The following is a 27,648-nucleotide window of genomic DNA, read 5'->3' on the forward strand; positions in this document are numbered from 1 at the left end:
CCAGGGGAGGCCGCCGGGTGGGCTCAGCGGCGTCGAGGAGCTCCCCAGGCCGCGGGCTCAGGGTCCGCTCGCAGCTGCCCCCTCGGGCTTCCTCCGCCTCTCAGCTGCTTCCCTCTCCCGCCGTTCGCTCCAAGTCCTTCCGGGGCCACGTAGTTAGCGCCGCCTCTTCAGCCGGCCGAAGCCCGGGGTGGCGAGCCACGCTTGGAGGCGGGTGGTCTAGGAGGGACGCTTCTGTCCCCGCCTCAACTTCAGACCTTCCCTCGGGGGACGGGTTTTCCCAGCGTCCCTTTCGCTAATAGCCGCGGAGACTTCCGGAGCGAGCTGACGTCTCCAGCGTTCCTTTCTACGTCAACAGCAGGCGGGACCCGGAGGTTCGAGGGTGGGGAGCAGTGCTCAGTCTAGGCGGAGACTGTGCTATGAAGAAAGCGAGGCAAGGATCCGGACTGGCAGGTACGTGCCCTTCTTACTCCCACTTCCAGGCCTTTGCCTCCCCGGGAAAGCCGGGCGGAGGGATTGGCCTTGCCTGGCGCGCCAGTCCGGTAAATGGCACCATTCATCGATTTTGCTCAATCCAAAAAGAGAGGTAGGAGTCGTTCTTGGGGCCTACATTTCTTCCACCTTTACGTAACAATGGGTCTGTAAAGCTTGTCGGCCCTACTTTCAAAACAAATCTAGACTCAGACCACGTTGCTCCTTGGTTTACGACTCTCCTATGACTTTTCACTGCAAACCCCAAACCCTTACCCACAGGGTTCTACTGTCCCGACACTGTACTCCAGCCACTCCGACTCTCCTCCCTGTACCTTCGCTAGGTCAGGCGTGTTCCCACTTTAGGAAATGATACTGTTTCTTTTGCCTGTGGATGTCTGCTGCCAAATGTGCATGGATGGCTTCCTGTCATTCAGGTCTCAGCTAAAACATCAGGTCTTCAGTGAAGCCCTCTCTGGCTACCCGATCACTGTTTTATTTCATTCAACAGATACTGTATTAACATTTAGCACCTCCTGGGTGCCTGGCAGTGTTCTAGATGCTGAGGGTGCAGAGGTGAACAAAGGAAAATCCCTGCTTTCTTCGTGTGGATGACCAATTCAGAAGTGGACAGGCAGAGCAAAGGGACAAATAGAAGATGAGATTAGAGAGGTGGTGGAAAGGGCTTTGTAATCTGAGTAAGTTGAGAAGCCTTTGGAGACTGTTCTGACTTATTTTTTAATAGTTACCTTTCTGGCTCTTACATGAGGAGGCCAGTTAGGCTTCAGTAATGCAGTCAAGAAATGATGGTAGGTTGAACAGGGTGGTAGTGAAGGTGGTGTGAAGTATTCTGACCTGATTGTATTTCAAAGTTGATAGGATTTTCTGAGGGACTGGGTGACAGTGAAAGAATAAGGAGTCAAGAAGAAGCCCAAAGTTTTTTCTTTGAGTAACAGGAAGAATAGAAATGTTGTTTATGCAGGTAAGGAAGACAGGGGAAGAGCAAGAGTTTGGTTTTGAATAGTTGCACTTGAACAACCTGTTAGCCTTCCAGCTGAAGCTATCCAGTAGACTGTTGGATATGTCCATTTGGAGTTCAGGAGAGAGGCCCAGCCTAGAGAAAAAATTTGGAGTTAGTGTATAGTATTCTAAACATAAATTTCCCTTTATTATGATTGCTTACCTTTTTTTTCCTGTTTTCATGGAAGCTTCAAATATTTACACAAGTTGAGAAAATTATGTAATGAACCTCCATGTACTTTATCAACCAGCTTCAGCAATTCCCAACTAATGGCCAATCCAGTTTCACATATATAATTTCCCCCTTGCACGGTTATTCTGAGAACATTTATTTTTTAAGTCCTTGAACTAGATGTGATCACAGAGAGTGAGTGTAGGTAAAGTGATTGAACATTTAAAGGTTGGGCTGTATGGTAAGGAGGATCCCCAGCAAAGGAAATTGAGAAGCAGCAGCTCTTAACCACTGATAATTTCATGTTTTTAAATTTGCTTACTTATTTAGTGCCTTGCTCCTCTTACTAGAATATAAGCTTAAAAAGAGCAGGGACCTTAACTGTTTTTTTTTAAATCCTCATCCGAGGACATTTTTCCATTTTTTTGTACAGACAGAGTGGGAGGGAGAGAGAGGAAGAGAGAGAGGGAAACATCGATGTGAAAGGGACACATCGAGTGGCTGCCACCCGCACGACCAACCAGGGCCGGGGACAAACTGCAACCAAGGTACATGCCCTTAGCGGGAACCGAACCCAGGTCTCTCCGGATCGCAGGTGGACGCTCTAACCGCTGAGCCAAACCGGCCAGGGCTTAACTGTTTCTTTAAGACCTGCATCCACAACACTCTTCTATGTGCCAGATGTATTGCAGTCTCCACGTAGAATAGTTAAGAATATCTAAATTAAAGTGAGAACTGAAATGTACTTAGAGTGAGGGGAGGTCATTTTGGGGTGGTGGGTAAGGTATGTGTGGAGACTGAGACAGGGGAGGGCATGGGTCATTTGTGGAACTAGGCAAAGTTCATTGTGGCCAGAGTAGGTAATGTGAGGGAGAGTGTTGTCTGAGATGAACCTAGAGTTGTAGGGAAATTAAGGATGTGCCAGACACTTTACCCATTCATTTCCAATCCTCATTACAGTCCTCTACGGTAGATGCTGTCATTGCATTTTAGAAATTAGGAAATTAGAACTCAGAGAAGTTTAATAGCTTGCCCAGGTTCACATACTTGCACTCAGCTACACGGATCCCAAGCCAACGCCATTCCCTTTCACACCATTCCCTTTCACGCCATTCCCTTTCCCGGTGTTTCATGTTGCCTCTTTGTCACTTGTAACATTTGCTTTATAAAAGAAAGAATGCAGTATGTTGGTTGTAGTGTGTCTATTTTGACAAGATTTGGCCACAGTAGTAATTTGCACAGTAGTATTTCTTTTGGCTCACTAAAATGGAGCTCTCTTGGTAGTTATGTCTTCTAAGAAAGGGAATTTGCATAGCTCAAAAATTTAGGGGACAAAAAAGAACAAAGTGTTTATAACTGAAGTTACTAGCTCATACCTTGGTTGTACCCAGTGCTTTTTTGGTATCACTTACCTTAAATGTTTGCATGGCTTGCCCTCTCATTACAGATTTTTGCTTATATGCTACTGCCTCAGACTTTATTTACCCTCTGTTTTAAAGATTCCCCTCCATCATTTTGGCTCCTTCCTCTGTTTATTTGTCTTCATAGCCTCTTTTACCATTTGACTTAAACAATAAAATAAAATAAAATAATTTTCTTACCTTCTGCCTGTCCCCATTGGAATGTAAACTCTAAGACTTTTTCTGTTTTATTCACTGTTGTATCCCTAGTATCTAGAACAGTGCTTGCTAAACAAATATTTATTGAATGAATGAGTGTATGAATGGATAGCTTGGGTTACTGGGCCCATGCTCATTTGCATGATTGATTAATTTCAAGTTTATTTCAAGTAGTACTCAAAGACGTGGACATTGTTGTTTCTCCCTTGCTCACTTCTCAGAAGATAGTTAACTGAAAGAAATCTGCCCCACTGCTGCTGCAACCAGATGCCTTCTTCTACTTCACCAGACCAAGGAGATGACCTGGAGGCCTGTGTTTTAAGATTTTTAGACTTGGATTTGAAAGACACAAGTCTTATTAATCCCAATAGCAGTCTCAAAGTAGAGCTAGATGTCAATACAAAGAAGAAATACTCATCTGCAAAGAAAAAGGTAAAATTGCTAAAATTGTTGTTGATGTTTCAAGATCATGTGTGTATAGTTAATGGAGGTAGATCTAGAAGTAGCGCATCAAGATTATCCTCCAGGGAGTGGAGGGATAGTGAGACAATAGGCTGTTGCCATGTTAAAGGTAAGGGCTAGTCAGGGCCATTATCAGTAATCTTAATTTAGTGCCAGGCAAAGGAGAATCATAGGCATGATGTGGCTTTGGAACATGTGTGGCGGGGTACAGATCCTAGACAGATGGGCTGGATTCCTTTCCCCACCCAGGGTTAGGGGAGGAATCCTAGGAACCCAGAGAGCTAGTCATAAGGAGAATGGACAGGCAGTAGGGCAGCTGCTAGCTAGACTCCTGATCTGGTACAGCTGGTATAAAGCTTACTAATAAAACTGTTACTCCCTCAATGCAAATTAAAACAACTGTGAGGTATCACCTCACACCTGCCAGAATGGCTACCATCAACTAATCATCAAGCAACAAGTGCTGGCGAGGATGTGGAGAAAAGGGGACTCTACTACACTGCTGGTGGGAATGCACACTGGTACAGCCACTATGGAAAACAATATGGTGTTTCCTCAAAAAATTAAAAATTGAATTGCCATATGACCCAGTGATCCCACTTCTAAGTAGAATATATTAGAATATATTCTAAGAAGCTTGAAACAGCAATCAGAAAGAATATATGTACTCCTGTGTTCATAGCAGCACTATTAACAGTAGCTAAGATCTGGAAACAGCCTAAGTGTCCATCGGTAGATGAGTGGATAAAAAAGCGGTGGTACATATACACAGTGGAATACTATGCAGCTATAAGAAAGAAAGATCTCTTACCCTTTGAGATGACATGGTGTGATCTGGAGAGTATTATGCTAAGTGAAATAAGCTAGTCAGAGAAAGATAAGTATCACATGATCTCATTTATTTGTGGGACATATTGAACAAATAAGCTGACAAACAAAACAGATCCAGAGACACGGAAGTAGGGAACAGACTGACAAACCTTAGAGGGAAAGGGAGTGGGGAGTGGGAAAAGAACCAAAGAACTTATATGCATATATGCATAACCAATGGATATAGACAACAGTGTGGTGAAGGGAGGCGGGAAGGAGGGTGTCAATGGGGAAAAAAGGAGGGACATCTGTAATACTTTCAACAATAAAGATTTAAAAAAAAAAAAACCTGTTACTCTCCCATGTTCTATTGAATAGTAGGACACAAAACTAGAAATCCCCGTGGAACGATAATAGAAGGAATTTCACTGAGGCTTCCACTAGTCTTAAACCTACGGTTATTTAACAGTGACAATTTGAAATGTAATTGCAGGCGTTTGCCCTTTTTGTCAAAACCAAAGAAGTTCCAGCACTTTCTTATAAATGTAAAGAAATATGGTGGAAATGCTGTCAGCAACTGTTCACGGACCAGACCAGCATCCATAGACATGTGGCCACACAACATGCTGATGAGATTTGCCACCAGACTGCTTCTATTTTAAAGCAGCTGGCTGTGACATTGAGCACCTCAAAGAGTCTTAATTCTGCAGACAAAAGGGACCCTCTAAAAGAGTACCTTACTGGAAACCATGAAGTATCTACTTTGCTCCCTGATATTAGTTGCTTTAGCCCTGATGAGCTGATAAGGTAAGAATTTTATTCTGTGCTTTTGGTTTAATTTAAAAAATGTTTTTCCAGCCACAGTGAGATATCACTACCCATCCACTAAAATGGCAAGATCCTAAAGGCACAGAATTTCTCTATGGGCCTAAGCTAGGCTGATAAACATGCACCATGTGTAATAGAAGATTATAGCCTATGCAGTAGCATATACTTACAGAGCTTGCAGTGTTGCCAAGTTTCTTGAAAGCCATCCTGTATCTTATCTTTAGGGAGAAGTAAGGAACAGAGAATTGTATTATTTTCAGAGAAATCAGAAGGCCCAGAAATGTTAATGAGTCCTCTACTGTGAATAATGTCAGCTCAAAACAAGTTTTTTTGTTACCAAATGTGGTTTTCTGAGCTGAGTATGTTTTAGAAAGTATGTTAACTTTTAGAACTGAGGCATAGGATTAGAGGTTTAGAATCTGCCTTTGAAAAACTTATCAAATCATACTACAGAATTCTAGAGGACAGATTTCTGATTTTAAGCAATTCCTGAACTAATGTCTAAATTTGATATACTTAAAAAATTTTTTTTTCCTTTTATTGATTTTAGAAAGAGAGGAAGAGGGAGAGAAAGAAAGAAACATCGGTGAGAGAGAATATCGATTGGCTACCTCCTGCGTGCCTCCCACTGGGGACTGGGTCCACAACCTGGGCATGTGCCTTGACTGGAAATCACACCGGCAGCCTCTTGGTGCATGGGTCAATGCTCAACCACTCAGCCACACTGGCTGGGCCAAATTTGATATACTTTTATCAGTAGTATTTAGTGCTAAATTCACCTTGTTTATCAGAGAAAAGGAGAAAGAAAGAGAATTGAACTTGAAGTCAGATTTGAGCTAGTTGCTAAAATGTTTTGTGCTTTCATTTCCTCACTTCTAAAATTGGAATAATAATGTCTGCCCTGCCTACCTCACAGTATTTCTATATGAAGTATATAAAACAATGATGGTAAAAGCACTTGTGAACTATAAAGTGCTATATAAATATGGCCTTTTCATTTATGTATGGCGCTGCACTTCAAAATTTGCTTTCTACTTAGAGAAACAAAGAAAAGGGCATGGAACAATTAGCAGATGAAATGAGACAGGCTGTATAATGATTGTTAAATTGTATGGTTCAGAAAATTTGTTACAGGAGTTTAGAGAAAGGAAAGTAGGCTCTAAAATAGAGAAGATGGCTTTGGAGGAAGCTAGGCCCTGAAATATGATGAGGGTATTGATGAGAGTGTTACGATTCCAGAGCTGGATGGGACCTTAATTATCTTCCACTATAGCATTCTCTAAAATATATCTGTGCAACATTATTGTGGAGGATGTTATCAGGTATTGAAAAGAGGTACTAAAGACAAATAAGTATGGGAAGCACTAGTTGAATATGTTCTTTATTACAGGATTTCTCAGAGTCTTCAATAAGGGGCTTTTACTGGGATTAAAAGAGGGAAATACTGACTGCAGGGTTTCTCAAACTTGATTTCATAGAACAGCTTCACAGCACACTTTTGGGAAATGTAGCTTATTTCAGTTCTCCAGTTTTGCAGATGAGGAAATCAAAGCTGAGATGTTAAGAGACCTGCCCAGATCCCACAACTAGTTAGCATAAGACAGCACAGTGCAATGGAAAGAGTATGGGTTCTCATGTCAGAAATCTGGTGTTCAAGTCCTGACTGTCACTTGTAGCTGTCTCACCTGGAAGGAATTGTCTTCAGTTTACTCAGCTATAAAGTGCAGGTACTGTCTTCTTTAGAGCAATACAGATAGGAGTTGCCTCATTTCAGGAGAACAACAGTATGTGCAAAGGCAGGCAGGAATTGCTCCATTTAGGCCTTCCCTCTGACACTGCCTGGGTATACTTTATGAATTGTGACTGTCTTACGCCAGCTACTCAAATGCTCTTTCCCTGTGGCTTTCTTTTTACAGTGGCCAGGGCAGTGATGAAGGAGACGTGCTACTTTATTACTGCTACTGTGACCTGGAGGATCCCCATTGGATCTGTGCCTGGCAGTCAGCTTTGTGTCAGCACCTGCACCTTACAGGCAAGGTAACAGCTTCTTCCACTCCCCATCCTCCACTGGGCTCCTCTGGCCTCCAACTTATATTGCAGAGGCTGTGCTCATTACAGAAGGATTCATTGTTTAGTTTTAGAAATTAGCAAACTCCTGCCAGGCATTTAAGTAGAATACTAAGTAGCTATTAATATGGTGTTTTGTCAGAATATTTAATGGCATAGACCAGAGATCAGCAAACTCTTAAAGAGCCAAATAGTAAATATTTTAGACTTTGCACAAAAAGCTACTCAACCCTGCCATTGTAACATGAGAACAAGTGTAGACAATATGTTAAAGTTGGGTATACCTATTTTCCAATATGTAAAAGAAGGGTATGCCTTTTATATGCAAAAGCAGGCATAATGTCCCCTGGCATAGGGAAATGTTCTTGATATAGTAACTGGAAAAACATTTTACAGAACTATACATATAGGTGTGATTTCAAGTTTCTTCTTAATTTTCCTAGAACATGTCATGGCCTTTACCATTTCGTGGTACTGACATTTGCTGTTTTCTTTCCCTCTAGAATGCTTTTTCTCTAGATCTTCACATGGCTCATTCCTCACTTCAAGTCTCTGCTCAAATGTTATCTCCTCAGAACTCTAATCTGAAGTGGTCCTTTTTGTAAGCCTCATCACTTTCTATCCCCCTCTACCCAAAGAATTTCAAATAATTTGCTACTATCTGAAAGTACAATCTTTGTTTAATTTGTTATCTCTGTCCCCTGTAGAATGTAAGCTTCATGAAGACAGGAACTTTGTCTTAATTGATGTATTGTCAGTGCCAGAACAGGGCTTAGCACATAGTAGACAGTAAATATTTGGAGAATAAAGGACTGAATGTGTGTTTGTAACAAAACCACAGTGTGTGTGTGTGTGTGTGTGTGTGTGCATGTGTGTGTGTGCGTGCGTGTGTGTGTGTATGTGTGTAAAGATGGAGGGTAGTAGATATCAAAATGTTGATTATGACTTTCTCTATAAGAGGATTATGGATGATTTATCTTTTTAAAAAATATCCTTGATGATTACATATCTACACATGTATGTGTATATTATATATATATTTTTTAAATTTTATATCAAAAGTAAGTGAATTAAGTTCCCTCTGGGATCCAATGTAGTTAGGACACTGCGATCTATGCCTAATCTTTCCCACACACATCCAGGTTTTCATTCCCCTGCAGTCATTTGATCAGTCAGTGACATTTTCCACATCCATGATTTCTAATAGATAGTGACTGAAAGTCACTTTACCTCATTCAGTTTATCACCCAGTCCTGCCATTTCTACCTCTAAAATGTCCCTTGACTCCATTCACTCTGTCCTCTACTTCCACCACCTTAGACCAAGTCCCCACCCTCTCCTACTCCTACCTAGTCCATTTCAGTAGCTTCCAAACTACTCTCCATTCTTCTATCCCTGCCCCGCCATTTAATCCATTCCACATACAACAGCCAGAATGATCTTCAAAGGTAGATAAAATTATATTACTCCCTCGTCAAAATCTTTCAGTGGCTATTCAGTGCACTTAGACTAGAACCAAAATCTTTAACATGCCCTTAGGTTCCTGCATGATTTGGCTCCTTCTTACCTTTTCTGCTTACCTGATACCATTCTTTACTTACTACACTCCTTCAACAGAGTCTTGTGGTTTCTTGGAGCCCACAAGTCTTTTTGTGTCTTTGGGCCTTTTTACAAGAAAAGTCTTCAAGGAACTCTCTCATACCCACTTGATTTCTCCTATCTAATTTTTACTCATTCTTCACTTCTCAAAGAGATCTTTCTTGACCTTCAATCAATTTTATTTTTTCCACATATATTCTCTCATAGCATCTTACAGTACTTTTTTATAGCACTGGTCAGTTTATAACTTTTATCTTAATATCTGTGACCTCCATTAGTCTATAAGCTTCAGGAGGGTAAGAACTATTTTTTTTCAACCACTACATTTATCCCTAATTCCTAGTGCATAGTAAAAAATTTAGTAAACATTTGTGGAATGAATACATGTATCACCATCTCTATTTAGAGATCATAAAAGATGGATGTATTCACAGTAAACCTGAATGTACAAAATAGGAAATCAATCCCTTGGTTTAGGAGATTTTTATTCTTGGCCCAACCCAAAGTGAACTAGCTAGCAATGAGGGTCCTTACCCACAAGGTGGCAGTACCTGCCTAGATCTTGGGTCTAAATTCTTAGGTTTCAATGATACATGTTCAGTTTACTGAGATCATTTTCTGCTGATAGATTTGTCAAAATATTGGCATTTGGGTAGGGAAAGAGGAGAACTTGAAAATTCTGGAATTATAGAAGGAAGCTTCTTGTCCCTATTGCTGTACATTTATTATTCCCTAAAGATATTTAAGGGAATGCATTGGAGGCTTTGCTTTGGAAAGGAAAAATTATGAGAGTTAGAGCCAATAAAATCTTGTTTTGAATCCCAGATCTACACCTACCAACTTGTGCCCTTGGGCAAGTTAATTGATTTCTCTGAGCTTCTGTTTCCTTTTCTATTGAATGGGGATTATGACATCTACCTTTCAGGATTATAATATAAAGCTCCTGCCTCAAATAGGTGCTCAGTAAATGCTAACTATTGCTTTTCATCTCTGAGGTTTAAGACCTTCCTCACCAAGGAGCTACTATGAAGGTTTTCCTTGAAGAATCCTAGAGATTGAAAGTCTAGTTGATGAGTTTAGAGATTGCTGTGCCCCAAGTGTACAGGGAGTGGATGTGCTTGTCTTTATTTGGGTTCTGAGATAAAAATAACATAGGAAAGAATCTACTAATTTACTCCAAAGACAGTTATGTAGAAGCATGTACCTCTTCATCATATCTGTCATGGTCAGAAACAATTTTAGGTAGAGTTTCTCACCCTTATACTGGTTCAGCTCTGTTTTTCTATGTAATCCCTTAAAAATACATAAGTTGAAACACCTAAACAAAAAATTCTCTCTGAACATGGTTTAGAGGGAAGTTTCAGGTCTAGTGGGAGAGAAGATAGTTAATATTACTCATAGGACAAATAAACTTTAAACATTGACCCATTAATATTGTTATACATACACAGAAATGGGCATTCATTTTTAATGATCTCTACTCTTTTCATAAGTTTATTAAAATAACAAGTAGCAAAAAAGTATTATTTGGTCCTGGCTGGTTTGGCTCAGCAGTTAGAGCGTTGGCCTGTGGTCCCGAGAGACCCAGGTTCGGTTCCCGCTAAGGGCAGGTAGCTCGGTTGCAGTTTGTCCCCGGCCCTGGTTGGGTTTTGCAGGTGGCAACCACTCGATGTGTCCCTTTAACGTCGATGTTTTTTTCTCTCTCTCTCTCTCTTCCTCTCCCTCCCTCCCACTCTATCTGAACAACAACAACAACAACAAAATGAAAAAATGTCCTCGGGTGAGGATAAAAAAAAAAATGTATTATTTGTATTAGTAGTATTAATACCTATAGTTATCTCAATTTTGAAATAAAGCCTAATTAATAAATAACTTTGTTAAATTGGGGGGGGGGATGTGTATATATAAGTTGGTAATGGGTATAGCAGTCTGTGCAGCAGAGGTGACCTATACTTCCCACATTCTTCTCCCATGCTGAGAACAGGCTTCATAAGACTGTACTCTTCATTAGACTAGTACTCTTTCCTAAGAAGCCTGAATGTGGTCCAGAATGCTCATGATGGAACCCCGGATAGCCACTACTAGTGAGCTGTCATTGGCTTGTGAAATGAATCCCATTTATATTCATGCCCTAAAAAAAAATGAATCAAGTGTGACAGCAAATGAAGTATCTTCTCTGGGCCCTGAAAAAGGGGAGCCTTTAAAAATTTTCAAATTCTAATGCATTGGGCGGTATCACTGTTATATAGATAGTAGTAACAATATGGGACCTTAAATGATCTCTCTTTCCAGAGAGTACCGTGATACAAGTGTTGCATTTTCTCTCTAGCACTTTTCTCTAGAGAGCTTAGCTCCCTCTAAAGATGATCCATCTTTAAACTCATCCAAGGATTTTGTCACACCAAAACTAACTTTGCAGGGTCCCCAGAGCATTGCCTCTTAAGGCAGGGGCCTTAATCCAGACTCTAATGTTCCCTAACCAGTGAAGCATTTCAAAGAGAGTACAGGTTTGAGAAGCCAGAAAGCCTCAGATGTGGATACACATTCATTTGTTCACCAGACACATAATGAAGGTCTTCTATGAGACGGGTCCTGTTCTAGGCACTGGTTATGCAACAGTAAGCAAAACGAACACACACTCCTCCTGCAACTTTGTATTCTAGTGGGTGGGTTTGGGCTTTCTCCAAACACCATGCAGAGATGTACTCACTTCCATTCCCAGCTCTCAGGTGTGCTCTGTGCTTTAGGACTTGGGTATTGTTTCCCCAGCAGTGGTTTTCATTGTTGGTTCTCTTTAACCCTGTTTCATCAAGATGAAGAAATTTAAGTTCAAAGAAGTAAATTCATTTCCTCAGGGCATGTTGCAAGTAAGTGGCAAAGCTGAATCTTAATTCTAGATCTGCTGACCTGGATTAAGCTAAAAATGTGGTTCTTTGGCCACTGGACAACTGGAGTTCCATAGCAAATGGGGCTTTCCAGTAGTTTCATTCATTTCATGCTCTTATTCAGCACACATTAACTAAGTACCTCATCTGAACTGTGGGCAGCGCCAGTTTAGAAAACTACAAGTATCTTTGTGTGGTAACACTTTGGTGTCCACAGCAGTGTCTCTGCATTTCCTGTTCAACTCATTGACACACCTGAGCCTGTTCTGCCCTGGAAAGATTTAAACTAAGCTAAGAACAGACTGCAGTCCCTTCCTCTCACCATCTTGTGTCTCAGGTGCGAATTGCTACGGAAGGAATCAACGGCACAGTTGGTGGAAGCAAACTGGCCACCAGACTCTATGTGGAAGTCATGCTTTCCTGCCCGTTGTTTAAAGATTATCTGTGTAAAGATGATTTTAAGGTAAGAGACATTGAAAAGAAAATGGTTGTAGAGCTATTTCCTTCTGCCTCAGTACCTCTTCCTGCTGTAGGTCATGAAGAGGAGGTCAATGTAGAGAAATAAACAGTGTCAGATATATAACCTTCCCCGTTACAAGGTTACAAGGCAGTGTGTTGGAAAGGTGTCCTTGTTCCAGTTCTTCCACTAAGTGGCCTTGTGATCTTGGACAAGTTAGTGCCCTCTCTGGATCTCAGTCTCCCTGCTTAAAGAATAAGGTTGATAACAGTTTACACAATCTAAACTCTAAAACTTAGATGTGTTTGCTCACTTGGGGACTGCCTGGCTATTTCAGTAAACCTGGAATGATCAGATCAGCACTTCACACCACCTGGGAACAAGGTAGCTCTTTATCAGCTGCTTTATCATAATAGGTGATAGAGGTGGTAGGAAGTACCTTGCTAGTGTTAGTGCTGGCGGTGATGGGTAAAGAGAGATCATTGCTCCAGAACAAAAGCTGGGATGTAACCTTACATGTTGAAATTGTTCAGTGGTCTTTCAATTTTAAATGCTTATTGCTATACAAACACCTTTTCAATGTGACATTTCTGTAGATGGTAGATATGCAGTAAATAAGTATCAAATATAAGAATTAAGTCTGTTTTGTGATAATACGATAGCTGAAGTATTAAGAAATCTCAAATAGAAATTCGCTTTGCTGGGAAAAGGGAATTAGGGCCTAGAATGTTCTAGATAAGTCAACATTATTGAATGTCTTACACCTGGAGATGGAGCGAAAGACTGTATTCTGCTTTGTTTCTCATTGGCTAGACCAGCAAAGGAGGAGCTTGCTGTTTTCCAGAATTGCGTGTTGGTGTATTTGAAGAAATTGTGCCTATGGGGATCAGTCCCAGTAAGATCTCCTACAAGAAACCTGGTATGCTTGCTTTTAGAAGGACAAAACAACATAGAGACAAGGAACTGAGACACATTGATCTGCTAGAGTTGTGATGAATCCTGTCATCAAAATAGCTGTGGGTGGCTAACATGTGGGTCATTCAATGCTTAAATTGTCTCTTTGGTGCTATGGTAAGTGAAGATCCCCCCCCCCCCCCCCACCTCAGAATGACCTGCCTTAGTTATTCTTGATGGTTTGGCAAGAAGTCATTTTCTCTTTTAAAAGATGGCAGTTTGGGAATAGTGTAATTATTACTTGTAAATAGTTGATCAACTGAATAAAACACACAGGCTTGTTGCTACAAGAAGCAAGTCACTTTCGACACCAAAGCAGTTTTTTGCAGTGCTCTAGAATGTTCTCTTTCCCCTCTTGCTCAAGGTCAACATAGATGCTTGGAAGAAATCTGTTTGGTGGGCTTTCTTGTTTATGTTTTACCTTTTACTATGAAAATTTTCAAACATTAAAAAGAGAGAAAATAGTATCGTGAACTCCCATGTACCTGTCATGCACCTCCAGCAATTACAAACTCATGGCCAACTTTCATCTGTGCCCTTCCCCCATTTTGGACTATTTTAAAGGGAATCCTGCTATGTCATTTCACTCACAAATATTTTAGTAGCTGTCTCTAAAGATAAAGATTTTGAGAAAAATGGCAAAACCATTATCACACCTAAAACATTTTTCTTTTTAAAAAATAATTTTGTTTTTAAATCCTCACCCAAGGATACCTCTCCATTTATCTTTAGACAGAGTGGGAGGGGGAAAGAGAGAGAGAGAGAGATACATTGATGTCAGAGAGAGACATTGATTGGTTGCCTCTTGCATATGTGCCCTGGACCAGGAATCGAACCCAGGACCCTTTGGTCCGTGGGCTGATGCTGTAACTGCTGAGCCAATCTGGCCAGGGCTGAAGGAACTATTTTTTCATCATTTTGCCTGTAGAGTTTTCCAGAATCAGGATAATGCTCATCATAGCCCCATCAGATATTCTCTTGTTCTCTGTATTTCCTATAAATTGGTAGTGCTGCCTAATAGAAATATAATGTGAGCCACATATGAAATTTTACATTTTCTAGTGGCCACATTTTAAAAAGTAAAAGGAAATAAAATTAATTTCAATAATATGCCTTATTTAATACATTGCAACCAAAATATTATTTCAACATGTGTCCAATGTAAAAAATTATTTAGATGTTTCAGCTTTTTTTTTGCATACTAAGTCCTTGAAGTCCTGTGTCTCTGTCACCTTATTAGAGCACATCTCAAGCCACATTTCACGAGCCCGTTTGCCACATGTGACTGCTGGCTGCCATCTTAGACAGCTAAGATCTATAGACTTGATCAGATTCAGGTTTGATTTTTTTTTTTAATTTATTTTTTTCCAAGACTACTTAATAGGTTGTATTGTCTTCTTTTCATCAGGAAGCATGAAGATCTGACCGACTCTATTTCACTTTTTAATATGTAAATATTTAAAAGAAGGTTAAGAGTGAAGCCAGAGGGAAATAGAAGTAAGATATAAGCATCTGGGAAAAGAGACTCATGTATGAGAAGTGAAGGGCCACAAAGGGCCATGTCCACGTAGTGTCCCTACCTTAGCAGGGGGAAGATGACTACAAACAGCTCTTCCTTGGTTCTACAGGACATTTCTCAGGAAGCTGGGGAAGAGGGGGCTCCAGGCAGTACTGTGCTGCTTTTATTTGAGCTAAGTTTGCAGGCACCTCTTTTAAACATGTTCCTATGAGTCACTGTCCAGTCAGCCCTTCCCAAGGCCAGGATAGCAGCAGCAGATGGTCCTTGTAAGTAGAATTCTTAGCAGATTTCCATGCTCCTCATCACAGTTCTGGACTTCACTGTTCACCCCACTGTTTTGGTGACCATGTAATTACATAACAGTAACATGACAGTACAATCTGATCTTACTTCATTGTCCCTACAATCTTGGTTAGGTGGGTTGGAACCCAGATTCCTTGGCCATGCTCTGGGGTCTCTTGCCCCACCTGGGTACCCAGCAGTTCCAGGTGGTGGTTGGGATTCATTCCTGAGCAGAGTGAGGCTCCTGTGGTGCTGTCAGCCTCATCACGAGCCCGGAGGTGTGGTTACTCCACACTGCCGAATTCTCCAGAAGTTCCTCACAATCTACTGAGATGTCTGAACCTCGAGAGGTACAGGGATGTTTCTGTCCTAGAGAGTCAAGAAGACAAAGGGCCCCACCAGACAGGTTCTCTCCTTTTAGTCTCTTTGTATTTTATTTCTTCTCTGTCTTCTAACCTTTTCATGCTTTTCTCTCTCTCACGCTTCTGTCTCATATATCATTCCTGTCGTTAACCCCTCCCACCTTATTCTCTTTTCCTCATGCACACAGACTTAGACACATTCTTCGTACCCTTTTGTATTTTTAAAAACACATATTCTAACCTTTTCTTACAACTTTGTGTTCTCACCTGCTCAACCTGGGATAGAACAGTTTATAAAGCCTGTAGTCAAGCATATAAATGACCAGGATCCTCCATATGTAGTGACAATAGAAGACTGGCCATAAAATGGACCAGCAAATCCACATGGCAGTTTAGATTCCAACTGTCTAGCTTTTGTCATTAGGTTAGGCCAAGTATGAGGATGTAAACTTCTTTGACTAATTATTTCTAAACTGCCAGGTCTCCATACTGCTCATCTTAGGAGGAGGGAGAGTAAGGACACCTGGAATTACTACATTATTTCATCATGATCACCAGATAGTATTATTTGGAGACATAATTATAATTATGAAAAAGTTTAGGACTCAGGGGTGGGGAACTTTTTTTCTGCCAAGGGCCATTTGGGTATTTATAACATTTGCGGGCTATACAGAATTATCAGCTTAAAAATTAGCCTGCTATATTTGGTCAGGCTAATTTGGTGAGGTGTGTGATGGTAGCCGGTATTGATTTTGCAGGCCTTATATGGCCTGCGGGCTGGACGTCCCCCACCCCTTGTTCGGTGGAAAGAAACAAAACAACATCTAAGTCCTTGGTCTGGGCCAACTGTGATTGGGCTTTGTGTTTTTGTTTTGTTTTGTTCTAACTGATTTTTTGTTTGGTTTTAGGAATCCATTTATCCCCAGGTGAATTTCATAAAGAAGTAGAAAAGTTTTTGTCTCAGGCAAATCAAGAACAGAGTGATACTATCCTCCTGGACTGCAGAAACTTCTATGAAAGCAAAATAGTAAGAACCAGAATTGGTCCCCACTGTGTGTGCCCACCTGTGGTCAGGGCACATGGATCTCTTCCCACTGCTAGCAGCTTCAGAGAAAACCCAGGCCTTTGAACTCAGTATCTGGTGAGAAAGTCTAAGGAAATATGAACCAAAGACATCTTGGCACATAGTGCGCATTCTGGCTTCCATGTGCCTACCCTTGACATGTGTCAAGGGTCTGGTAAAGTTTGCTTTGGGCATCCTCTCCACTTCCCCTGAAGACTCTGGGAAGGTGACCCACAGCCACCAGCCTTGTCTCTCAGTTCCAGATCTTGAAAGGTCAGAGTGTGGGATGAAAACAGCAACTAGCAGGTGTTTCCTTGCCAAGGTAGCGGGTGGGTGAGGGGGTGTTTGGCACAGAAAAAAGAATACCAGGTATCCTTTTTTGACCATTTTCCTTCTGCTTCCACCTTATAGGGACACTTCCAGGGCTGCTTAGCCCCAGACATCAGGAAATTCAGCTACTTCCCTAGCTACGTTGACAAAAATCTAGAACTTTTCAAGGAGAAGAGGGTATTGATGTATTGCACTGGGGGCATCCGTTGTGAGCGGGGTTCAGCTTACCTCAAAGCCAAGGTGAGTCACCCTTCTTGGGGCACTACAGGCCTGGTGCTAAAGAAGGTGCCACCCACAGCAGGTGTGGAGCCCCCCCCCCCATTTCCTCTCCTACCCCAGCCAGCAGGGGGTTTATTTTCCCCCTGTGTGGGTTCAACTTAGAGTTTATAAGTACAGAATCTGAAGTTCTTAAATCTTAAGCTGTGAGAAACACTTAGCAGTCTTAGAGACTCATGAGTACAAAGGGGAACGATTAGTTAACATCTCCCTTTGCCTAATACTTTTGCTTGATCCTGACAAGAGCAAATTCAGTAATGTTACATGTCCCAACAGGTGTCTTCCTATATTTAGGGGGCGGCAAAAATAGTTGAGCTTCCCAGGATCTAGAGAGTGAAGGCCCTGGCCGCTGTCATCACCCATCCCTCTGGGAGGCAAGATCTGGCCAGTTGGTTCCTTGAGCCCTTGGTCAGCAGTTTCTCAGTGTCCTGCAGTGGGAGCCAGGAGCCACGCTTGGGCATCCCTCCCCACATGCCATCCCTCTGGGGCTCCTTCCTGGTCTCTGCCCGTCTCCTCAGATCTCCTGTTGTTTTTCCGTACACAGGGCGTGTGCAAGGAAGTGTTCCAGCTCAAGGGTGGCATCCACAAGTACCTGGAAGAGTTTCCTGATGGCTTTTACAAAGGGAAGCTATTTGTTTTCGATGAGCGTTATGCCTTGTCCTACAACAGTGACATAGTGTCAGGTAGGTCAGCACACGCCCAGAACCTAAACTTGTGGTCAGCACACTCTCCCTATTAGCCATTCTGGAAGGCACTGATTACATGAAGAATAAAACAGAAAAGGGGTGTGTAGCACCACCATTGCCCGACAGAGTTGGAGATGCAGCGGTGGAGCAGTCAGGGCCTGTACTGGGGTCATGGCTTCAGTGTTTATTCACTAGGCAAGTCCTTAAAATGGGGATAATGTCCCTTGCTCTCTCGACCTGCTAGGTGTTGAACAAACAGGCTAATCGGGTCTTCTCCTGGGGTCAGTATGTAGAATGCAGGGATTCTGTGAATTTGGGTGGGAATTATAATTTATCTTTATTTTCATAAACCTTCACTAAATGTAACACTTCTGTCAATTATGAATGTAAGCAACAAATCAGTAATATTAGATGTACCTGTGACTTTGTCAATAAAAATCACAATATTTTCATAGATTACAATTGCTACCAGTATCTCAAAATAGTATTTATATTCGTTCATCTTCGCTTCAAAATGCAAATAGCTATTAGGCCCACCACTAATTCTTATTATTTAATGTGCTAATATCTTACTATAGTCCAGATTTTAAAAAATATTTTAATATTTTGTATTTCTATATAATTGGTTTCCTTTGTAATCCTATGTAGTTTATTTTATGCATTTAAAAAGTATTTTTAAAGAATTTACATAGTCTTCACTGGACTGACAAGTAAATCCATGGCACAAAATAAAAGAACCCCTGGTTTAGATGGTCTGTGGACACATGTGGTATGTACTTTTGAGTGGTGGGTGGGGCATTCCAAGGTGGGAGCTGAACCTAGGGCCAAGGCCAGAGCCAGGGGTGGCCACAGGAAGTGTGGTTTAAGTCCACACTAAAATGTGGTACCAAATGAGAGCAGTCAGTGAAGGAGGATAGAAATAATCCTTTAGAAAAATGGCTCTTACCCCTGGATGCCACAGTCTTGAGTATGAAAGGTCATAGGCAGACAACGTCAGTGGCTATTAGAATTTTCTAGAATGGGGATCAGAGACTGAGATTGCATTAATATTCAGATAATAAGATGTGAACTGGATTGTCCTCTCCCCTTCTTAATCCTTGAATTAGTTTGGAGGGTCTTGTATTTGTATTTCTTCTTGAAAGCTACTTCACATCTGTTCTGGAGCTAGGTGGGAGTATAAAGGGAAGAGAGAAGGCCCAAAGGTAGCTTACATAAGCTAGGTAAAGAGACTTGAAGAAGGATGATGTTACCAATGATAACAGAAGTCAGCAGGGAAATACCACTGAGAAAGCAGATGAACATGAGTTTTGGGAATCCTGGTGGCAAGTGTCTGCTAGCAACAAACAGCAGGAGAACCTCAGGCCTGGGGAAGAGGGGTGTGGGCTGCAGAAGCTGAATGTAGATGTGGGATCATCTGCACTCAGGTATGTTGTCTCAGTGAAAAAGCGAATGATCTGCAGGGGTAGGGAATGTCCAGCCCGCGGGCTGTATAAGGCCCGAGAAATCAGTGCCAGCTAATATCACATACCTCACAAAATTATCCTGACCAAATATAGCAGGCTAATTTTTAAGCTGATAATTTTGTATGGCCCATGAATGATGTTATAAATATCCAAATGGACCTTGGCAGAAGAAAGGTTCCCTGAAAGGAAAACGACCACTGAACAAGGGGTTGTTTGGCTAGCTTTGGAATAGTTAATGAAAGGGAGAAGAATTACTACTTGTTTTCTAAATGGGAAAAGAAAATGGGTCAGTGAACGCTGGAATCGGGAAGACAACTTCCAAAAGCAACCTCTCCTCCTGAAAAATGGGGATAAGGGGCATTTTTTGTTAGAAGGTAGGATACTTACTATTAGAAAACTTTCATAGGCGCAACAGGATATATTTGATTCTAAAGAGCTAAGAGATATTTAGGAACTGGAGAAGTGTGCGCGTGTGCACGCGTGTGTGTGTATGTGTGTGTGTAACAAAGATTGTTCTTCCTTCCCCAGAATGTTCATACTGTGGAGCCCCATGGGACCAGTATAAACTCTGCTCCACTCCCCAGTGCCGCCAGCTAGTCTTGACATGCCCTGCCTGTCAAGGACAAGGATTCACAGCCTGTTGTGTCACATGTCAAGACAAAGGGAGCAAGCCAGCTTCAAGCCCTACCCAGAACAGCTTTAAAGAGGAATGTGAATGTACAGCCCGAAGGCCACGCATACCCAATGAACTTGCACAGCAGGCGCAACTCTGCAGAAGCCCAGAGCCAAGACCTGGTGTTGGTGAGGATGGGCCTTAGTGTGTCAGCGTTTCCCTAAGCCCTTACACATCTAGGTTTGAGGCAACCACGATCTGGAGAATGTCAAGGCTGCAGCAACAGAGAAATGGGGACTTTTAGTGCTGGCCAGTGCCACCATGGCAGACGTCACCATACTGGCCACCTATACTTCATAAAAGGAGGGAAAAGGGAGTTGGTGCAGACCACTTACCTGAGACATTCTGATGCTAGAGCACAGGAAAAGGTGAGCTCTGTGGGATCCCAAAGCAGCTGAGGGATAGAGCCTTGAGCCTGGTGATCAGGTCATGCCCTTTCTGTGCCACATATCAGGGCTGGTCATAGTCAGTTTTTTTGTCACCAAACCTGTCCTGATGGCAGAAGTGTGAAAGTCGTGGCCCTGAAAGTAGACTCCTTAGAACCAGTCCTTTTAGGTCACCTGCCATTCACCCCTGCCCTCACCTCATCTCTGTTAGCTTGAGTGCACTGGACCAGGATCTGCAGACTACAGCATTTGGCCCATCTGCTTTTGTAAATAAAGTTTTATTGGAATAGCCACACCTATTTATTTACATATGGCTTATGGCAGAAATAAGTATTTACAACAGAAAAATTATGGCCTGCAAAACATATTTACTGTCTGGTCCTTTACAGAAAAAATTGCCACCTCTTGGTCTAGACCAACAGCTCGTCTGGTGGAACAGATGGCTCACCTTCATTTTTTATTGATTTGGCTTCTAACAGATTTTTCCCTAATAGTCTCTGTTTCCCCCAGCATGCACTATACTTAGCTTTTAAGTATTTTCTGTGAGAGATTCATATTAGCTCAATGACACTGACATTTGGGTGGTTTTTACAGGAGTGCCTCAGGATACAAGACACATTCTGCATGAGGTCATTCAGCACTGGTGGTTTCCTGGCCTTGTCGGGCGTGTGTCCCTGTCACACAGGTCCCAAGAAACACATAAACACAGCCATTCATAGACCAACAGATTTAATGTTAGATTGCAGTTTCCAGTGATGCAGAATACAGCTGCAATTGTGTTTCAAGGAGAAGCCGGTGGGGATGGCTGTCCCTGCAGTGTGGTGCCACTCCTAGGCCCCTCTGCAGCCTCAGTAGACACTTCCATAGTGGTGAGGCCCTGGCTCCACCCCTGGTTACCCTGCACCGTCCAGGCCATTACAGTTCAGTGTGTAAGACTTTTCCGTTTTCATCAAAAGCTGCTCTGCCCAGTGCTCTATAGAATAGTCTGCTTGTCAGCTTTGTGGCCTGTCCTTTATCTTAAGATTTGTCCAGTCACTCATGAAAGTAGCTCCCCAAGCAACAGAAATACTAGCTTGACTGGCACGGTGGTATGTTAAAAGGCACAGGGGCATTGTGGCTTCACATTTTTGCTGGATCCCAAGAGGTGCTCATGATGTTAGAAAGGCATATGGCAGAGATACCAAAATTGCTTTTTCAGAATAATCATCTTGGGATGATTTGGCCAGGGTTTCCTAATTTATTACTATCTGGCTCTTCGCCATTGGCCTTCAGAGGCTTGATTTTTACAGGCATGTAATTAAGAGATTAGCAGTGACTTGTCTAATAAGTGCTGCCACAGGTAGTTGAAGTCTGTCAGCACAGACGACATTTATCCCTCTAATGTTTTCCCACGGCAATACAAAAAGGTATTTTCAAGTATTTGGCCATAGGTTTTCACATCTATCATAAGGTTAGCATTCTATAAGGAAAAAATCCTGACTCCGGTGTTAAATTGTAAATAAATTCCAAATTCCAAATGTCATAAAGGACACTCAAGGAGCTGTTTGTTGCCGAGGATTGGTAAAGACAGGATGGTTTTTGAAACTTGGAATTTCCCCATTGGCTTTTCTGTCATTTCCTTGTATCCAGCAAGGGAATCTTGTGCTCGCTAATCCCTGGCAGTGCGCTGTGCTTCAGTCTTTCTGTCTTTCCTGAGGGACAAATTCTGTTCTTGATCCAGTAATCAATTTGGCAACTTTAATCTTGAGGTCCTTCAATTTAAAGGAAGGTTAATAAAGAATCTGTTCTGCTTGCTAAAAAGCTAAGATCAAATTTATAATCAAGTATTTTATAATGCTTCTACACCGTGCGGAAGAGTGCTGTTTGTTCGTGTGGTACGCATTGTAAACACACCTGAAATGCCACAGAGCAAGGCCACCAAAACCGGGCTCTCGGGGTTAAGTTACTGCTGCTGTAATGTCATCTTCAGGAAGATCTGCCAGTTCGGGGCTTTTTAGTTTTTAAATAATAACCAGACTGAAATTCTGTGACTAAAGAAAAACTTCACATTAACCATAATTTATAAAATTTTAACTATAACCACTAGCTAACCTAAAACCTTAGTGCATAAAGAACTGAACCACAAAGGGGTTTTGTGCCGGCATTCTGCCTTCTGGTTTCCACCGCAGAGCACAGATCATCCGTAGAACATGTCCAGTTCAAAGGCGTGGTCATCATCACCACGCATTAGACTCCACTCCGGCACTTGGGAATGATGGGCCCAGTCAGGTCTGCAAGCCTCCTCTTCCTCACTGGAAAGGAATGGAGATGAGATGTAAGACAGTTGTCTCTGTGCGCCAGGAGCCACCTCTGTGGCTCAAAGTATTGTGAAGCCTCTTGCTAACTTTTTGGTTAGCAGAGTCTGAAGTCAGTTGTTTCTAAAGGACAGTATGTGTGGGCTGTCTGATGGCCCTCCGGTTTGTCAGGGTTCACTGATGAGGGTCTGTAGTACCATAGATTCATTCATAAATTACTTCTATGTCGCTGACCTTACAGGCATAAAACCCCTTTATCCAGCTCCACTGTTTGTCCTTTGCACACAGGGCCCTGCAGCTGAAGAGCCTTACTCCACTAGGATAAACGTTTAGTTGATCTTCTTAATGAGACTAGGGTCTTAACCTGCTGGAAGCTTCCCTCAGCTCCTTCTCAGAGCTCCTGGACTCCTTCCTGCCTCAACAGCAGTTTCTATCCTAAGATGCCCCTGCATTATCTGTCCCCTTATGGTTACCCTGACATCTTCTCAGGGGCAAGACATCATAAGCTCACACACTGATCACATAACAAAGTAGTTAAGTGCCAGAAAGAAGAAAGGACTAGCCAGGAGGTCGCAGGCTGGAGGCATTAGCTTACAGGATGACTGGGGACAGGGAAGAGGGGTTCCCTTTGTTGCAACAAGGGAGAGTGTTTTGAAATGAATTAAGTGTCTGCAGATGAAGACCAAGCAGCAAGCTAGATGGGCCACAAGAGAAAAAAGTCTGTAGAGCTGGAGAGTGGCAGTCAGGGGGCTGCTGGTGTGGCAGAGACAGGAAGTAGAGGGAAAAAGTCTGTTTATACTTGGATGTCTTCCATTTCCCAAGCTCAGCTGAGACCTGTGGTCATCAGGTCAATGCATAGGGGCTGCAACAAGAATTGAATCAGCTTGTGCAAACGTTGAGCATATAAAGCAGAACCACCCAGAAGATGTACTCAGGTTGTGGCTGGGAGCTGGGGGAGGGGTGTGGGACTTGCAGGGCGCCCAGTATGGGGCTAGAGTTCAGCTGGTGCCTGAGCTCCTGCACACCCCTTTGCCCCCATCAGAATAATAAATGCAAACCAATGGGCACTTTGGTGAGAAGACTCTGGCCAGATTCCTGGAACAATCAGAATGTCCAACAGCTTGTGGGTAGATGTGAAGAAACAAAAACCTAAAGAGCGAAAGAAGTGACCAGAGGGTTTATGTGAACCAGACTTTTAGGCGTGTCCGTGTTACCCGTGCAAGCATGCCCAGCAGGGCAGCCCTCATGACACCTCTTTTACACTCAACACCTCATTGCAGCCCCTCCAGCAATTCTTGAATGCCCATGTTGCTACCATTCCCATGTTATGGATGAGGAAAGAAGGGTGGAGAGAGGGGTACACTTCTTGCTCAAAGCTATACTGCTGGTACCAGAGACAGCCCAAGCTTGTGCCTCAGTCCAGCGCCTCCCAGTATACTCCGGGCCCTCTGTGTAGGTTTTGCATATCCACAGCTCATCTGGTTCTCACACGGAGGATTCGCTCCTTTCCCCTGGAGAAGAGCCAGGGTCCTGAGAGCTGGCAGCAGTCAGGACTGGAACCTGGTCCCCTGCCTGAGGCTCAGGGTACTGAAAGGGATCCCATGTTTCTTCCCCCACTACATGCCCTCGCTGCACCCACTGGGCTGGCCTGTGCTGGGTTCCCCAGCACTGATGTCACAGGGACTGGATGAGGAGAGGGGAAGGTACCCACTTACTCAGGTAGTCTTTCCCCCATTTTAATGATGAAGAAAATTGAGGCCAAAAGAGGGAAATAGGTGTTCCAAGTCACCAGAATAAGTGACAGAACTGGGAGTAGAAGCCAAGTCTCCCAGTATGCTTTTTACTCCCAGGAAAGCAAATTCCTCTGTGCTGCTTATCCTTGCAACAGCCAGAGGCTCGTTGACTGTCAGAGCCTGAAGCAGTCTTGAGTCCTCCAGCCCAGCCTCCAAAGAGGCTTGCGCTCCCTCCACCACTTCCTGCCAGGCTTGGACACTCCCATCATGTCTTTGGGAAGCATTTCACACTCATTCATTTATGTAACGGCACTTACTAAGTGCTATTAGGTACCAAGCACAAGAATCAGAAATAGACATTGCTTAACAGGGGACCAAGATAACCAACAATAAGTTTGATAAAATATTACAGGTACCCTGGGCAGGTCTCTATCAGGCATGAGGCATAATGCACGAAGTGGTCAGACCTTCTGAGGGTGGGCAGGTAACATTCTGCTGAATCTTACACCATAAAGGGGCAGATGGTGGGAAGGGAGTGGGAGAATTAGGAGTAATGGCCTTCTGCAGGAATGCTTCTGCCTGGGTCACTCAGAGGCACTCCAGCTACCTGGACTGGTTGCTACTAATATGGCAAGAGGATGGCTCATCGAGGGTGTCAGAGATGTGTCTGGCAGGGCTGATATGTGTCTGGCAGGGCTGGGGCTGGGGCTGGGGCTGGGGCTGGGGCTGGCGAGGAGGCGGGTGGCTGGCTGGGCAGGAGCAGTGTGAGAGAGAGGCCCAGAGTTCTGGTCTGAATGGCTGTGAGGAGAGTAGTGCCCTTTCCCAAGATGGTTTTGGGGGAAGATGATGAAATTGATTTGGGGTGTGCTATGCCTGGGGTGCTTGTTAGAAAGGTCTTCCTTGAGAATACAATAAAAGAGTGACTTTTCTAGGAAGAGATGCTTTCTGCTTTTAAACATGTCCACCTGCTCACCATCACCACACAAACATACACATACACAACTCTTAACTTGGAAGCTGTAATTCGGGTTTCATGAAGTGGAGAGAACTTCAGTGGCAGATTTACAGGACCTGACAGCCAGGCTTAGCCTAGGTCTGAGCTATAAATAGTGTGGAGATAGGAGTCATCTGAGATCACCATGGGAAAACATAGATGGGGATCCATGGCTCCTCCCAGATACCACCATGCCTGGGTCCCTGCTCTCTCCCACAGAATATTCTGGTCAGAGGTCAGTGCACAGGGTGGGAAGGATCAAAGACATACCAGTTAAGATGGGCCCAGGCAGGCTGCCTGTCTGGCTGCCCCATGGCCTTGGGGACTGAATATCCCCCAAGGATGAGCCCACCTGCCTCACAGGCAGGCAAAGCCCAAGCACCCAGAGGCCCAGCCGCGGGCCAGCAGCCAGGACAGGCGATCGGAGTGAGAAGGGAACGAGAGGGGCTCAGACGCTGCTAACAACCATGGTGGCTGGGCAGGGCCCATGGGAGGATTTTATGATAAAAATATTCAGCTGGAAAACACAGAAGCCATGCTGTTCCATCTGAGCATCAAGAGCAAGATGAAATGCCTGTGCTGGAAAGAAAGGATTTCGCTTTTACAGGAGGAAGCTGATGCACTCAGAATCAGAAGCGTCTCTTTTATAAAAATTAGCAGATGGCCACAAATTCGCTTTTAAAGCTAAAAATCCCACATCACCAACTAGCATTCTGCATGTTGTGTGTAATCACTGAACTGATTCTGCTCTAATTCCTCCTCTGGGAACCCAAAGGAGACCTCTACACAGTTCCTGGGGTACCCCAGAGGCCCACTCCTGCCCAGGAAACTAGGCAACGGCCACCGTCCCACTTCCCACCTGCTTTGTCATCAAACTCCTCAGGCTGGCATTAAAGGCCTTCTGCTCAAGCCTCCCACATCTACCGAGTCCCCTTCCTGTGAACACCTCACATACCTGTCGATCATCCTGCCTTTGCCTGTGCTGTTCCCTCCGCTTGAAATGCCCTGCCTCCTTTCTCTGAGGGTTCCTTCTAGGTCTAACTCCCCATAATAGTTCCTCAGTCCTTTTAGATCTGTCTCTCTTGTCCTGCAACACTGGGGCCAACCACCTTGTCTTTAGTGCCCACATCAGGAATGCTTCCTGACCTCCCCACAACCTCTCTTCCTTTCAAGGCTGGCGAAGGCCCACCCCAACCAGGATGCTTTGTTTTACTGGCCTCATTTTATTTGGGAATAGTGTTCAGGCATTCTTGAATTTGTAGGCACATCTTTGAGTCTCTTCTCTAAAAAATATCCGGGCTCTTGAGCCCAGGAACTAGCCTTTCTGTTACCCCGTATGTCACCGAGCACAATCCTGGGCACACACACGATGCTCCGAAAGGGCTTGCTGTAAGTTACTACTCGTGTGACTTGACCGAGCCACTGCAGAAGGGCAGTCCCTCCCAGGCTGCACTTTTTCCATAGGGAAGTGGGGATGGGCCTGACGTCATTCTCGCTCGGGCACTCTAGGGTCCTGCCATAACCTCAGAAGATCCCTTGTGTTAGGAGTTGAGCCTGGATTTTGGGTTTACAGACTCTCTGGATTGAGAGAGTCCTCCAGGGCATTTCATTTAACCTCCAGCTGATGTTGGTGTCTCCTCCCCCTCTCCCCCATGGCACTTCTGGTCTCTAGTCATCTGGAGCCTTCTGTTCCCAGAAAAAAAGACCTTCAGACCATCTTGCTAATGAAAGACCGAAGCTGGATTAGCCCTGAGAGAAGCACTGAGGGCCACCCAGGAGGCTCAGTCTCAGCGGGGAGGACAGTGTGAGGCTATTGCATAGCGCAATACAACCAAAGGCTTTGGTTCTCAACCTTCCTGATGCTGCGAGCCTTGAATACAGGTCCTCATGTTGCGGTGACCCCCAACCATAAAATTATTTTTGTTGCTACTTCATAATTGTAATTTTGCTACTGTTATGTCTTAGGTGACCCCTGTGAAAGGGTTGTTCGATCCCCAAAGGGGTCGCGACCCACAGGTTGAGAACCGCTGCTAAGTGCTTATTCTGAAGCCTGATCACAACTGGGCCCTTGGAGTTTAGATTGATGGCCTCCCTCAACAGTTCGGGGTGGCTATCACCTCCGGGGCACCAAACTCATTGTGACTCTTAGTTATTAGTGTTAGTTCTTCTTTTATTTTAAAAGACGGCATGTCAGATAAACCAGGACACTGGGTGCATGTGTTTGTTTTATGGACCTTCCTAGACCT

At 43.5% G+C, this 27,648-nt stretch overlaps 2 protein-coding genes across 18 annotated transcripts in view; one reads left to right on the top strand and one right to left on the bottom strand.

The window, feature by feature from the left end:
* The first annotated feature begins 371 nt into the window (after positions 1–371).
* TSTD2 (thiosulfate sulfurtransferase like domain containing 2) lies at positions 372–21,019 on the top strand. 4 transcript variants are annotated; one of them, XM_036260867.1, is made up of 10 exons: positions 372–450; positions 3,501–3,711; positions 5,045–5,358; positions 7,296–7,416; positions 12,268–12,393; positions 13,201–13,306; positions 16,413–16,531; positions 16,979–17,137; positions 17,718–17,856; positions 19,851–21,019. In XM_036260867.1, the coding sequence occupies exons 2-10, from the start codon at positions 3,547–3,549 to the stop codon at positions 20,138–20,140; spliced, it is 1,539 nt and encodes a 512-aa protein (XP_036116760.1). In that variant the 5' UTR covers positions 372–450; positions 3,501–3,546; the 3' UTR covers positions 20,141–21,019. The 4 variants fall into 4 exon arrangements, with proteins under 4 accessions (XP_036116760.1, XP_036116763.1, XP_036116761.1 ...); XM_036260868.1 differs by having other exon boundaries at positions 409–583; XM_036260869.1 differs by having other exon boundaries at positions 421–450; positions 3,504–3,711.
* Positions 21,020–21,093: 74 nt separating this feature from the next.
* Positions 21,094–27,648, bottom strand: part of TMOD1 (tropomodulin 1) — an 82,014-nt gene continuing 75,459 nt past the window's right edge. For all 14 annotated transcript variants that reach the window (XM_036260877.1, XM_036260879.1, XM_036260875.1 and 11 more), the window contains one exon: positions 21,094–22,672. In XM_036260877.1, coding sequence (XP_036116770.1) covers positions 22,608–22,672 — 65 coding nt within the window. In that variant the 3' untranslated portion in view covers positions 21,094–22,607. The remainder of the gene's footprint in view (positions 22,673–27,648) is intronic.

The sequence above is a fragment of the Molossus molossus genome, unplaced genomic scaffold, assembly GCF_014108415.1.
Source record: "Molossus molossus isolate mMolMol1 unplaced genomic scaffold, mMolMol1.p scaffold_m16_p_14, whole genome shotgun sequence".
Classification (NCBI taxonomy): Eukaryota; Metazoa; Chordata; class Mammalia; order Chiroptera; family Molossidae; genus Molossus; species Molossus molossus.